At 39.2% G+C, this 14,422-nt stretch overlaps 1 protein-coding gene across 1 annotated transcript in view; it reads left to right on the top strand.

Annotated features, from left to right (window-relative positions):
• ACVR1C (activin A receptor type 1C) overlaps positions 1-13,417 on the top strand; it is a 42,403-nt gene extending 28,986 nt beyond the window's left edge. The window contains exons 3-9 of the mRNA XM_024218964.1: positions 3,894-4,139; positions 7,092-7,322; positions 8,472-8,639; positions 9,440-9,596; positions 11,329-11,453; positions 12,358-12,488; positions 13,110-13,417. Of these exons, the coding sequence (XP_024074732.1) occupies positions 3,894-4,139; positions 7,092-7,322; positions 8,472-8,639; positions 9,440-9,596; positions 11,329-11,453; positions 12,358-12,488; positions 13,110-13,235 (1,184 nt within the window). The 3' untranslated portion in view covers positions 13,236-13,417. The remainder of the gene's footprint in view (positions 1-3,893; positions 4,140-7,091; positions 7,323-8,471; positions 8,640-9,439; positions 9,597-11,328; positions 11,454-12,357; positions 12,489-13,109) is intronic.
• Positions 13,418-14,422: the final 1,005 nt, after the last annotated feature.

The raw sequence follows: 14,422 nt of genomic DNA, 5'->3' as shown, positions 1-14,422 counted from the left end.
CAACTCAAAGAGTTCCTCCTACACAAGCATTCAGGTCTTGAGCAGTCCAGGCAAACAACGCACGTTACAACAAAGCTTAAACTTGTTCTTCATAGTAATTTTAAAAACAATACTAGCTGTCTATTTAATTTTAAAAATAGCAAAAAATATCCACCTCCCTTTCCATTTCTTATAAGGAGTCTTGAAGTTTAAATCTCCTCAGCGTGATAGATATGCTTGCTTTGATCTGCTTAGCTCTTGGAAGTCCAGGGGCTCTAGGCTGCTGACCCCAAGTTGTCCCTGTCCCTAGGGACAGCTCTGTCCACCATTTAGGAATTTTTTTTCACGAGAACCCCCTGTAACATTTCGCGAACCCCCAGGGGTTCACGAACCCCAGTTTGGGAACCGCTGCTTTGGATTGATTAACTTTAATTAATTGATATATTGCATATATTGAAATTTGGGGCCCAATCCTGTAGTCCTCAGGGTTTTGTGGACATTCTCCAAAGGTACATTATAGATATTAAAAACAAGTAAACTTTGTAAAGTATAAGAATAAAAATTATGTATTGTCAACTGTTTAATATTAAAATAGCATTCTCTTCTGTTGCTTAAAAATACCCTTTAATAAAAGTTGGAAGATGCCTCGTACTGTAGTTTGAAATCATTAGGCAGCTGCTCTGTTTCATACATATTAATTTAGAGACAGTTTCTTTTTATATAGTAAGTAGTTGATTGTTTTAAATAAGGGTTGCTAAACTTTTTGATTAATGTTCACTTGATGGCTTTAAATAGTTAAGAAGAAAATCCTTTTCTTATGTTCCTGAAGAGATTAGCATTACACATTTATTTTGTCCATTTAGGTTAGAATTGCTGATTGTGCCTTTTTGTTTTCACACATATTTTGAAAGTTTTTGTATTATTTGTCCCATTTGTGTGAGTTCAGACCCACTGTGCTCTTTTTCTTAGGACCTGTCTGATAGATTCACTGTGTGTTTGGGCTTACATTGGTTAAAATAATTAACCAATCATCAGGGCCAGCGCAACCCATTAGGCGACCTAGGTGGTCGCCTAGGGCGCTACAATTTGGGGGGCGGCGACCGCGGCGGTATTTCGGCGGCGGGACCCTCCGCTGCCTCTGTGGAGGGCGGCATTTCAGGGCGGGACCTTCCGCCGCCTAGGGCAGCAGAAAAGCTGGCAGCGCTCCTGCCAATCATTAAATTAATAACAGACTGAATTTTGCACTTCCTATCCCCTGCTTCCTGGTTGGCGGCAGAGGCTAGTTTAATTTCTCTCTGACGCAACAAGCAGAAGAGAATAAGGGCTTGTCTGCACTAGAAAATTGTATCACTTTAACTATACTGGTAACTTTCGCACTCCCTCGTCAGTGTGGATGCAATTGCGTGTAGTTGGCAGAATTCAATTTTTATTTTTATTTTATAATTTTGACTGATAATATAGAGGTTTATTAAGCATTTTAAAAGATTTTTCTCTCTTTAAATTTTCAGTCCTACAAAACTATGGGTTTAAAATATTTTTTCTATTTTTATCAGTTTTCACAGTTGTGGGAAATTATGGGTGATCAGAGAATTATTTAATGATAGATGTTAAGATTCAAAAAGCTTTATAACTTACCTTTGTCTCTCTCATAGCTACATACAATATAGATATTATATATTTTTCAAAGTGGGCCAGCCATTATCTCCCTCTATCTTCATCTCTTCCCCTTTATCCCAAGATTTTGGAAATACTGTATCCTGAAACCCTGAAGTATAATTTGGACTGTACTGTATGTGTACCTTAACATTTTCATAAACTGAGATCAAGACTTTTGTCTCTAAAACTTTAAATGGTATAAATTCATTAAATGGGTAAGGCCTTAAGATACTGGTTCATTCAGTGCTCTTTGTCAAATTCTATCTCTGGGGGTCTGATCAGTGCTTTGCTTCTGCAATTCAGCGATTAGCTTATCTATGATAACATTGTTTACAAAAGCTGAGCTGTTGACTAAACTTTGCTGCAAGTAAGTAATTTGCTAGATTTAGGGTAGTAGGTGTAACTGTAGCAAGGTATTTTCTAGACTTCTTGTACTTTGAAAAGTAAGTTGGCCTATAACACTTTGGTCTCTCCATATTTGTGTTGCATTCATGAAAACGTGCAGTTTATAAGTTTTAACTGTATTCTAAATATTGTTATGAAGATTATATATACACTACAGTAGCATGTATAACATTTTCCTCTTGTGAACATATAGTCTGTGTTTGCAACTTCTCATGATAGGATTGCTTTTTCTCTCATGTACAAAATTATGTGCAAGTCTAAAGATTATCATAGATGCAATATCTTGAACTTTTATTTTGGTGAGATTTTTTTCTGTGACTATTGTAAGGAATTTATAAAGGCGTAAGTTTATAAAGCCTACCAATCTGCAGGCTCTTAGAAGTTATAAGAACAGTGCTTAGTAGCTAGAGTATATTACAACAGCCTGTAAATTGCATCTTTCATTGAGTGCTTGGTGCAGTCTTTTGCTCTGAGATAAATTTCACAGTATCTGAATGCTTAGGGTATGTCTACACTGCAATTAGACTCCTGCAGCTGAACCATGCCAGCTGAATCTGGCGCCTGGGGTTTAGGCTAAGGGGCTGTTTAATTGCAGTGTAGATGTTCAGCCTCTGGCTGGAGTCCAGGCTTTAGTAACCTGCAAGGTATTTGCAGTGTAGACATACTCCGTGTGACACATTCTACTGCTAGGTGCATCTCATTGATTTGGAAGGGAGTTGTGTAAATACATCCAAGGTCAGAATTGGCCACTACATTAAAGGGCTTTGCGGGGAATCAGGGTGAGAATTTTGCTGTTGAGAGTATTCTGTACAGCTGGCTTGCACACACATGCTGCAGTGATTTTTTTACTGTGGTTACCAGAATTTATATAATTCTAGAGTTACAACTACAACCTATGAAGGTGCAAAATTGTGACATTGCCTCTGTATTTGGAACTGGATTTTTTTTTTTTTTTTTTTTTTTTTTTGAAACCAGAGTAGTATTTGCACTGATTCTGAGTAAATTAGAGAACAGATACATATTTTCCTGGAGTAAAAATGATTAATACATTGATCCAAAATAGGAGATGGAAATAGTGTTTGGGGAGAGAGATTAAATTTCACCTTACTTTTTACCTCATGGGTGACGGTAATTTAATATAAACTTTTCTGCCCCCTTACATGTGAATGTACATTAACCTGTGATGATGTAACTATAGGATATAAGTCTACAGTGCAATGTAAACCTCGGCTTAGTAGAACTCAAGTTATCCCATGTCAGGAATTGTTGAACCCTGGGTCCCATCCTGGGGTTGCAGTGTCTACACTGCATTATGCAGGCCTGAGTCTAGCCACCCATTTCCAAGACTTTCTAGTGCCCTCCCAAAATGTGACTGCTCTAGTCCTTTTTGTGTGCAGTGCAATGTAGGAGAACTTGACTGTCCACCAAACTTGAGTGTCCAGAGGACCAAAAAAGTCAGCCAGCAGGACTGTGGGATACTGTTGGTAGACTCCCAGAACACGAGTCCAGTGGGGCTGCATCTACACTGCAAAGCAATAGGGCTTGACTTAAGCTCTGGCTCTCCATCCTTATGGAGTCCTAGGACCCTGGGTCTGTGCCCTGGGTCAGTGTAATTTGTGTGTAGACAGAAGGAGGGTTAGGTCTGAACCTGAGTTTGAACCCTGGGCTTCCACTGAAGTGTAGACATACCCACAGAAAGTAGGGCTTTTACCCACAGTCCATTGTGTATTCAGTAATTTGGAAAGACATTCCTATTGACTTCAGTGTATTTTGGGTAATGCCTTAAAAGTAAAATTTTAAAACATTTACAATATACTGTATATTGATTTGTTGTAATGTATTTTTTTTAAAAGCTTCAGAATCTTCAAGGAGACCAAACCTAGGACCTGTGGTGTTGACAGTGATAGTTACTGTGCCAGTTTGTATCTTGTCTATAGCTGTAATGCTGATTGTATATACATGTCAAGGCCGTCATTGTACATTCGGAAAGAAGAAGCGACAAAATATTGAAGAACCTCTATCTGAGTGCAACCTTGTAAACTCTGGAAAAACTCTTAAAGATCTTATTTATGATATGACAACATCTGGGTCTGGATCTGGTATGTATGCACTCCTAAGCACACTAAAACTTCTATATTTATTAATGAATAGCCAGGAGAACAGAATCACAACATTTTGTTCAGTTTTCTTAGTTCAATAGGCGAAGTGATGGCAGTTAAAGTTTCCACTGTCAAGTACAGTACTATTGGTTTGTGTGGGTATTCCTAACACTTAGAATGGGAAGTACTACTAGAACCTATAGTATCTTTCTCATGATAAAGAGATTAAAAAACTGTGCCCACTGCGTGAAATGTGTTGCCTTATGGAAAGAAATTTGTGTCATAGCTTTAGGAGTTTGTCAAGACAAAGTATTGCCTAAAGAGATTTTCATGTTCATCAGGGTAATTGCATGGTATGATGAGTCAACTGATGTGGGGATCTTGTTAAGTTAAAGTGATATGAAAAGATGCCACAATGCAAACTCCATACTTCATAATTATCATATTGGGCTCTTGGCTGTATGGGCCAGATTTCTGTAACTAGAATGGTTTATTTAGAATTGAAAATAAACAGTGCTTAAGAAAACCAGAATTAATAAAACATATATTTTAGACAGCTCTTTGTTGAGTGCAGTCAATAGACTTATGCCTTGTCTACATTGGGGATTTGTCACAGTTACAGCCATCTTTGGCTAGTTAGTTGTGTAACTATTATTGCAAACCCCTAACAGAGAGAAAACCACAACATACACTGGTGCAGCTTAGCACGGTTTCAAACAAATAGTGCTTTTGCTTATTCATATTATAGGGTGTTCTTCAGTAGCTGCCCACTCATGGCTGTAATGGGGGGCAAATCTTGTGTGTAGGTAAGGCCACAGCTGTTATGGCGTAAGAGTGGGATACAGGGGTAACAGGGAACAGCCAGAAGAAAGATAATCTGAACCAAGTTAAAAATTACAGTTGTTTAAACCTAAATGTCACTGTTTCTAAGAACAGGCCTTTGATACTATTCCTATGGAAAGATTGGAATACTTGGTACAAAATGTATTAACACATTAGAAGCATTCTTATGTGTACTTCCTACAAAAATATAGTTTTTCGTTGAGGTTAGTTGGATTAATGCTGCCAGAAGAGAGTGGATTTTTTTGATAATTCAAGAGAAATCTGACAATAAACCAAGTGAAGCAGGAGTCACCGTTAGATGATCCAAACAATAATAGAATTTAAAGGTACTTTGTAAGCTTCTTCTTTTTGTATGCATGTTTATGTTTATCAAGGATAAATGTCCTAAATTCAAAGGTCAGTCTCATGATGGTGATTATTGGGTGTTTCTTGAGCAAAACAACCAAAACTGTGTTGAAATAAATATAGCTTTAGATTACTAAAACTGCTTAATTCTAGCTCCAAAATAAAACCAGTTTTTCATTCTTTTATTATAGGCGGGACAGGTAGCACCTCCTATTATTAAGGTAGCCCGACTCTTCCCATTATAAGACCCAGTTTTTGGTTGCTTATAGCTTTTGCTCAATTTTAATAATTTTAGGCTGAAATTTTCCATGTTGGGTATCTGGGTATCCATTCAGGCTGATTTATTGGAAAATTGTAGCCAAAATGGTTCAGCCATTTCCAAGAAGGCGGCTAGGGAAAAATACATGGTTTTGCCCATGTTTTTTTTTTTAAAATGTGGCCCTCTTTATTTATTTTATTTTATTTTATTTTATTTTGAAAGCTCTAGCCCCCTTCTTCCCACCCTCCAGTTTGTAGCAGGGACTTAAAATTTGGCAGGGACATGGCCTTTATGTGAGGGACATGCCTTTTCCATCCCCTTCAAAATCCATCCTCATTTAGCTAAGTTAAAATTGTAATTTGCACATACTCAGAGACTTAGATTTTAGCTACTAAATTCTCAGGAGATTGTGTGTCACCGAGCATGCTATCCTCTGTGGCCAAGCAGGACTTTCCCTGCAGTTGCAGTTTTGGGATATGTTGCAGGCCATGCTGGTCTGGGCACCTGCACTGAGAGCAGGAAGACTGTTTCTCTTTTGCTCTCAATGACTTCCCTACTAGGCCCAGGCAACATGGAGGAGGAAGCTGCTTGATCTGAATACAGGGGGGACAAGAGCTGGACATGCCAGAGTGACAGGGGGAGAAAGTTGGGAGATGGAGTTTTGTAGGGGAGACTGGCACTGGAGGCTGCTGGAGAGAGAAAATTTTCCTTTTCCCCACCAGGACACAACCAAGACCTTTTTGAAGATTTTTGTGAAAAATGAGGCAGGCAGGCAGACAAGCCCCATCTCCAGAATAGCCATCAGGTTGGTGGTTAGGGCACTCACTAGGGATGTTGAAAAGGCAGGTTTAAGTCCCTACTCTAAATGAGGCAGAGCAGAGACTTGAACCGTTCTCTCTGGTTTTTGATGAGAAATTCCATCCCGGACATGAGAAACCTTTCTCTGTGAACATTTTGTTGCAGCTGGTATGTATCCATGAAAAGTTTAGGTATCAACAAATCAGTGTTTTCTGCTGAAAAGCCGTTTGATTGAAATATTACTGACCAGCTTTACTTATTTTTGAGCCAAATGATTTACTGCATCAGCATGCTGCTTCACTGCTGCTTCAGCATGTGGATGTCTGGAGTTAGTAACATCGCTAGGATAGTTTAGAGCAAGAAGTCATGCTTATCCCTATGTCCATATGTGGAAGGTTGCTCACATTCTTATACTAAAGATTCAACTGAAAAATCATAAAGAACCATAACAATATACATACAGTTCAAGGAATGTTTCAGAGGTAGACTTACAATCCCTCACTCTGACAAGGATTGTGCATAATTCATGCCATCTATGTTTATCCACTTTTGTTAGTCAGAATTGGAAAAAATAGTCACAAGAAAGTGTGTGTATGTTACTTGTAAGGCCATGGTAATTACAACATATTAGAATATATGTTTTTAATTTGAATTTAATAATAATTGCTAATGCACTCTTTTACAAGTATCCTCATTCTGTTCATTAGGTTTACCTCTACTGGTCCAAAGAACAATTGCAAGAACAATTGTTCTTCAAGAAATAGTAGGAAAAGGCCGATTTGGTGAAGTCTGGCGTGGAAAATGGTGTGGGGAAGATGTAGCTGTGAAAATCTTCTCCTCGAGGGATGAAAGGTCTTGGTTTCGTGAGGCAGAAATCTATCAGACAATTATGCTGAGACATGAAAACATCCTGGGTTTCATTGCTGCTGATAACAAGGGTATATAGTATTTCCAAACATAGTTTCACAATGTTTGTTCTCTGCACTATGGCAGCCCAATGAAATTGATTTTTCCACAACCTCTGCTCTAATTTGCTAAAACACAGGGATGTGTTTTTAATGATTTGAGGAGCTGATTAGGAAAATTAATTTTAAATCTGATCATTAGGATTGTGAGATCAGTTTACAATTTTTAGGCTGCAGTCCTGTGTTAAGCAGACCTCTGTATCTGCATGGAGCCTTGAGGCTCTGCACAGATGCAGGGGTCTGTTTGAATGGAGTTCAGTGTGGGATCAGGGCCTCACTGATTTAAGTGAAAGTTTAAATGAGTCCTATATCTATCAGGTAGTTCATTAATTAGAATAATGCTTGGTAAAATATTACTGAAAGATTGACTATTTATTTATGCTATCAACTTGATAATCAAGCTGCATCAATGCTTTATACCTTTCACTTTAAGCCATACATCTATAAAAATAGATCACTTTATATAGATACCTTCATAGCAGGAAAAGAACTAAATATGGCAATACAGCCAAGGAAGTAAAGTATGATATGAGAATGTCTTGAAATTCAGGATTGCTGTACAAAAACCTTTAAAGATGAACTAATGTTTTTTACATTCCAAGAGCTACAAGAGTTGATGGTGATCTTGCTATCACTGCAGAACGATGAGCTGCATTTCCTTTGGTTCTCTGGTTTTTGGTACTGTCACCAGCTCTTGTGAGGGGAAACAGAGCACCACTCATTTTTGGTGGCCATATATTCAAAAGGACTTAGCTTCCAGAAGCTCCCGTTGTTCTCAGTGGAAAGACTAGTGCTAAGCACTTATGAAACTCTGGCCATTAATCTGTTGGGATCTCTGTGCTGTGTAACGTACCAGATACACAATGCAAAATGGATGCAGTGCAGCCTCCCTTCGTGGGTGTGCATATCCACTTTGAAATTCTGGAATTGAAACCACTTCTGTGGCATGGGGGCTAAAAAAAGAGTGATTAAAGAGGTGTGGTTGGTTTTTTTTAAATCCACTCACCTTGAAAATTCGGATCCTTTTGTCTGTCTGTCTGTCTGTCTGTCTATCTATCTATCTATCTATCTATATGGGGCTAGTTCTTTACAATGTTAAATAAGATTATTTTCTTTTGGTAGATAACGGAACTTGGACTCAACTGTGGCTTGTATCTGAATACCACGAGCAAGGCTCCTTATTTGATTATTTAAACAGAAATGCGGTGACCATTGATAGTCTGATTAAGCTGGCACTTTCAATAGCTAGTGGTCTAGCACACCTTCATATGGAGATAGTTGGTACACAAGGTATTTGTATTTCTCTTTCATATATCCTTTTTAGGAAATATGAGTGGAAACTTTGGGTGGTATTTACAAAAATGCTTTAGCTTATTAGTCAGAAGGAATGGTAAAGACTTCTTTTACAAACAGTTTGGTATCTTAGTAGCTGTCTTTAAAGATTGTAAAATAAATTAAATAGAACCCTAAATGTAGACGGTGCTTTATAAATAGAGAGTAAGACACATTATATTTTTAGTGGTGCTTGCAGTCTACACAGCTGCCAAAACATCTAGCAGTACAAATTCTGCAAATTTTCGAGTGGCATAAAATTAATTGAATTTAATTTCAAACAGTGTAAGGAATATTATACTGATTTTCATTTTCATTTCATTGTCATCATTTTAATTAAATTATACAACGGAGGTTTTTATTTATCTGAAGCTCCCACAAGTTCTCCAGTCCACTCCACTGGAGTGCCACAGAATCCAGGGGATTCTCCTGTGTTGACTAGTTTTTTTTACATGTCCATTGGAGAACCTGGGATATAAGAGGCATGCACTAGCCAATGCATAGCTGAGTAGAATAGAAGCATGGAGAACAAGATATTTTTGGTTCTTGAAACATGACTACAGTTTGGGAATAAAGGAAATGTATGAACAAAAGATGCCTTCGTTAGGCTCCTCTGGTTAGCATTGGCACACATCCAGAAACTCTATTTTGTGCTAAATACAGCCCTAATTTTTCTATGTTGAGATGGGGGATGTCAGTAAACAAGCTATGTTTTAAGATTCACATTAATGCTTTTAGTTGCCTTTTTGTCTTAACAGGCAAACCAGCTATTGCACACAGAGATCTGAAATCTAAGAACATCTTAGTGAAAAAAAATGAAACCTGTGCCATTGCAGATTTAGGACTTGCTGTGAGACATGATGCTGTATTGAACACAATTGACATACCTCAGAATCCTAGAGTGGGAACAAAGAGGTAAGACATTTTAAATAGACAAGATAAGTATTTTTCCATAAATATTAGGGAATATCTTTTCAGTGTGATTTCCATTTCTGTGCAATTTCTGAGTACTGTATGAAGCAGGCATGCTGTCATAAATATACAGCTAAGAGTAGCATAAAATCCCTCCTTTACCTGTAAGGGGTTAAGAAGCTCAAATAACCTGGTTGGCACCTGACCAAAAGGACCAATAAGGAAAGAAGATACTTTCAAATCGGGGGGGGGGGGGGGGGGAAGGGGAGCTTTAAGTATCTGGTTAATATGAATACTAAAGCTAGTCAGATGAAAGACTAGTTGTTAAACACCTTATCACAGGGTGACATTGGTCCTTTAAGTGGGAGCTGGGCCTGTGCACTTGTGCCTTATCAGCACACTGCAATTTGGCCAGGGCTAAGAGGGCACCTGGGTGTAGAGCAAGGAGAAAAGAGACCTGGTGAATCAGAGATGCCTAAGTGGGAGTCAAGGGCATGGGAGAGATGTCTGTGGAAGGTCCCAGAAGGAAGCAGAAGGTGTTTCCTGGGGGAAGGCTGGAGGCAAGAAGAGCAGCAAGAGGGGTTTGCTGGCTGGCATCCCCAGGCCAGGGCTGAAGGCAAGAGCCAGAGCAGAGGGGAGTTGCCTGCCGGCTGGCTCTAAGCTGGAGAGCTAGAGCCGAGGCCAGAGAGGGCTGAAGGTGGGGGAGCAGCGGAAGAGCTTACCTGCTGACATCTCCAGGGCTGGAGTCAAGAGCGAGCTAGGACGAGTGAGGGATGCTTCCCTGGCAAGGATGCTCCCATCAGAGAGGCTCTCTGGGGGTGGGTGGGGATACTTGCTGGGAAGAGCAGGGTTGTACTCCATTTTGAAGGCCTGGAGTGGCTGTCATGGTACAAGGACAGAAGAGGGCTCACAGGGAGTCCAGCCATGGTCAAAGGGGCCTGTGTGTGGTATGTGGGGCATCAAGAGACAAGATGTCTGGAGTTTTAATGACTGCTTGCACTAGCATGAGAAATGTACTATATGTTTGGGACTTATATTTTGGACCATTTGTTATAACCAGCCCTAAGGAGGGTGGTTGTGTAGCAAGAGAGCCTGAAGTGGAGTTAGGGACTCTAAAAAAGGGAAACTGAGGCAGACATGCCTGTCATGCCGCAACCTGTTGCAGGAGGGCACTCCGGGCGGGGCTGCCACCTTATGCACCCCACATATCTTTAGGTCCTCCTGCCCACGGTGATGACAACCGCATTGCATCCTGTCAGCACTCTTGGGGGTAGTAACTGCAACATGTTTGCATCCTTGACTGCATGCTCAGCTGCTACCTTTACTCCACTCTTTACTGTGGTCAGAATTCATTTTCATTCACTCTCAAGTCTTTGGTGCTTTTCCACACTAATTTCATTACATTCAATTAGTTTGTCTTGTAGAGCACAGTTTATTAATGAAAAGCAAAATAAGCATTGAGATGGAATATAAAGGGAGATAGAATAAAGCTCTTTGGCCAGTGTAGCTACCTACCTCTCTCACTTGCATGGCTATTAATCATTTAGCAACATGTAAAGATTTTCATCATAGAAAGTCCCTTGTTTGACACGCTAGTCAATGACACGCTGACGCTAGTCAATGGTAATTGAGGATGGCTCTCCAACATGTTGTTCCCAACCCTCTCCATGTCAAATACTAGAATCTTTGTTAGAACTTTTGTAAATTGTGCATGTGTGTGTAACTTGTTTTAAAGGTACATGGCTCCTGAAATACTTGATGATGTAATGAACATGAGCATCTTTGAGTCCTTCAAACGTGCAGACATATACTCTCTTGGTCTGGTGTACTGGGAGATATCACGAAGATGCTCAATTGGAGGTAAAATTTTTGGCTGTTTTGTGTTGCATTCCAGACTTGATAAAAATAATTTAAAGAATTTTAAAGGAAATATGTTCATACAATGTATGAACATCATTTTTAACTGAATTTTCCAGATTGTGGAAGGAGAAAGAGTTGTATGACTTAAAAATTTCCTGTTGAGCAATTACTGATATGAAAGAGTTAACAAGTGAATAAATAGCAGTTAATGCCTAGCTGATTTAATTATTCTGAAATATCAAAAGCAACAAAACAGATATGTAAATTATTTTTCACTTCCCCTGTCAAAGAAACTAATGTATATAGTAGAACTCATTAGAAAACCAGTTCCTCCCATGCAGTTTCCCTACTGATCGGTTTCCAATCTGCAGGAAGTTTATCTTTCAAAATCTTGATCTGAAAAAACCCACAAAACTAACCTCCCATGATGATGAACTTGTGTGCTGGCAATATGAAAATAAGGGACTCATATTATCAGGGAATGCAATAGACCTGCTCACATTCTGCAGAGTTTAGGTCGCAAGGGTTGGCAACAAAGGAAACCTCTACTAGTTTGGATTTTATATGGTTCTGAACCAAGAAGATGAAACTCCATTCTCTCCCCACTTCAGCCAGATCTTCTTTACCCCTGAGCCCCATTCTCCCAAGGACCCAAGACCATTCACCTTATCTTTTGTTATCTTTAGTGTTATCTTTGTTATCTTTAGTGGGCTTCTTCCCAGGGCTGCCTCCAACCAAGTCTTTTTGGCCTATCTACTGCTGAAATCCAAAAGGTTTTCTGGTGAAGGGGGTAAGGCTCTTCCATCCCAGAACTCAACAGGTGTATCTAAATGAGTGAGCACAAGGACAGTGATGTTTAGTATGGAACCTAGTTAGAGATTATCGTTTCTTTTTCCTCTTGTAGGAATCATTGAGGAGTACCAATTGCCTTATTATGATGTTGTGCCTTCAGATCCCTCAATAGAAGATATGAGAAGGGTAGTTTGTGAACAGAAACTTAGACCAAATATCCCAAACCAGTGGCAAAGTTGTGAGGTGAGTTCCCTCCCCACCCCCCCATTTTTAGAAGAATATTTAAATGTATTCTTTAAGGCTGAGATTTTCAAAGTAGCCCAAGGGAATTAGGTGCCAGACTTCTATTGTATTTCAATGGGATTTGGATGTCTAGCTTTTTAGCTGGCAGAAGCAAGGGGCTTTTGAAAAGCGTGAAAGAACTTAAATGTGCAGGTTGGGTCACTCTGGAGCCAGTCGCTAACCCGAACCCCTCCATCTAGTATATGGGAAGGCAGCAGGCCTTAGGGAGGTGAGTAGTCCTGCCTCCGCCTTGTGTGCACTCTTGTACCCCTTTTCCCGCTCCCCCCACAAATACCCACTGCTGGGCATTGTGTGGCATCCCCTGATACCCATTCAAAACCCCTCCCCTGCTGAGTGCAAGAAAGCGGCATTTTTAAGATGAATCTAGTGAAATGGACCTGACAGCACTGAATATCAAAGTACTCTTTTTCTCTTTGACTGAACCAAAACAATGAGGTAACTTTTCTGTCATTTCTGCTGGAATATTATTTCAAAGTACACCTGGCATTGGAGTATTTTTAATTGATTGCTGCACCGAAGCAGTGGATTTTTAATCATAAACCTCTTTTTCTTTGTCTTAAGGCACTCCGAATCATGGGTAGAATAATGCGTGAGTGCTGGTATGCTAATGGGACAGCTCGACTGACTGCGCTCCGCATTAAGAAGACTATTTCACAGCTCTGTGTACATGAAGATTCGAAAGCCTAAATGGGTGATTTGTGGGAAGGAGGAAGGAATCACTCTCCATCTTTTTACATGTGATTTTTTTTTTCTGTCTACCTCACATATATACAGTGCAGTATTTAAGTGCCCAAACCACAGCACTGAAAAATAACTTCATAGTTGACTACAACCAGCTGCAGCTTTTAGTTGGTTTTGCTGTTTTTATAAAGCAAATCACCAACTCCTGTTGGTTTTTAAAATGCAAGTTGATATTAAGAGCTATGAAACAACATTCCATATTTAAACTATTTTATGATTTTTAAGCTTTTTATTCTAGTTAAAACCAAAATACACTGTTGATGGAATGTATGGGTTTAAAGACAGGTATGCAAAAGAAACCACATATGTTTTAGCCTCAAACCAAAAACAGGCCAAATTCATTGAGCTTCTTAGGTGTTTTCCCATAGAATCCCGTAGAATATATTACAATAAAGTGCATTTATATGTTTTTATATTATATTTATCATTTAGTAACCAAACAAATAAGAATGTTCCACTGAAAATTTATACTGTGAAGCTAAAGTAAACATGTGAGTCAGTCAGTCTCTCTCTCTCTCTCTTTCTTTTAAAATATTTGTTATTAACAGCTCCATTTGCAACACCATAGTTAAGGTTTGGTGGTATTTTTGTTATGTACCCCTATTTCAGGGATTAATCAAACATCCATAAACACCTACTCTGAGCTAACTGTTTCAAAATATCAACCAAGGACCATTTTTTCTTTTTATCAAATTGAGGAAAAGTAATTTGGGCAGTATTTCCTGGTATTTGTGGGGAAAAATTATAGGAATGCTACAGTGTAATCTAAAAAGCATGCATTTTTAATCAACCTTTTTATAGACCATTATTCAATGTTTTAGTGTCTGTCAGATCTTCTCACTACGCAAAATACCAAAAAAGTTATTTGCTGTAAGAGCACAATGTATTGGGTGAAATTGATCCAGCTGCAGAGACTCATACAAGCTAACCTGTACCCCGTATACACCAGCACAGATGTTTGTGTTTGAGGGGGGCCAGGGTGAAGTCCACAAGATTTGTAACTGTGAACCAGCAGCAATCACACTGTGAGTGAGTGGTACAGACAGTGCTCACAGAGGTGGTTCTAGCCCATTGGGGACCCTATGCAGGAATATTTTGGCCCGCCCCCACACAACACATAATAAAAAGTGACT

The sequence above is a fragment of the Terrapene carolina genome, unplaced genomic scaffold, assembly GCF_002925995.2.
Source record: "Terrapene carolina triunguis isolate 2854851 unplaced genomic scaffold, T_m_triunguis-2.0 Scaffold62, whole genome shotgun sequence".
NCBI classification, from domain to species: domain Eukaryota; kingdom Metazoa; phylum Chordata; order Testudines; family Emydidae; genus Terrapene; species Terrapene triunguis.
The sequence above is the reverse complement of the archived record's forward strand: the minus strand, read 5'-3'. Positions and strand labels throughout refer to the sequence as shown.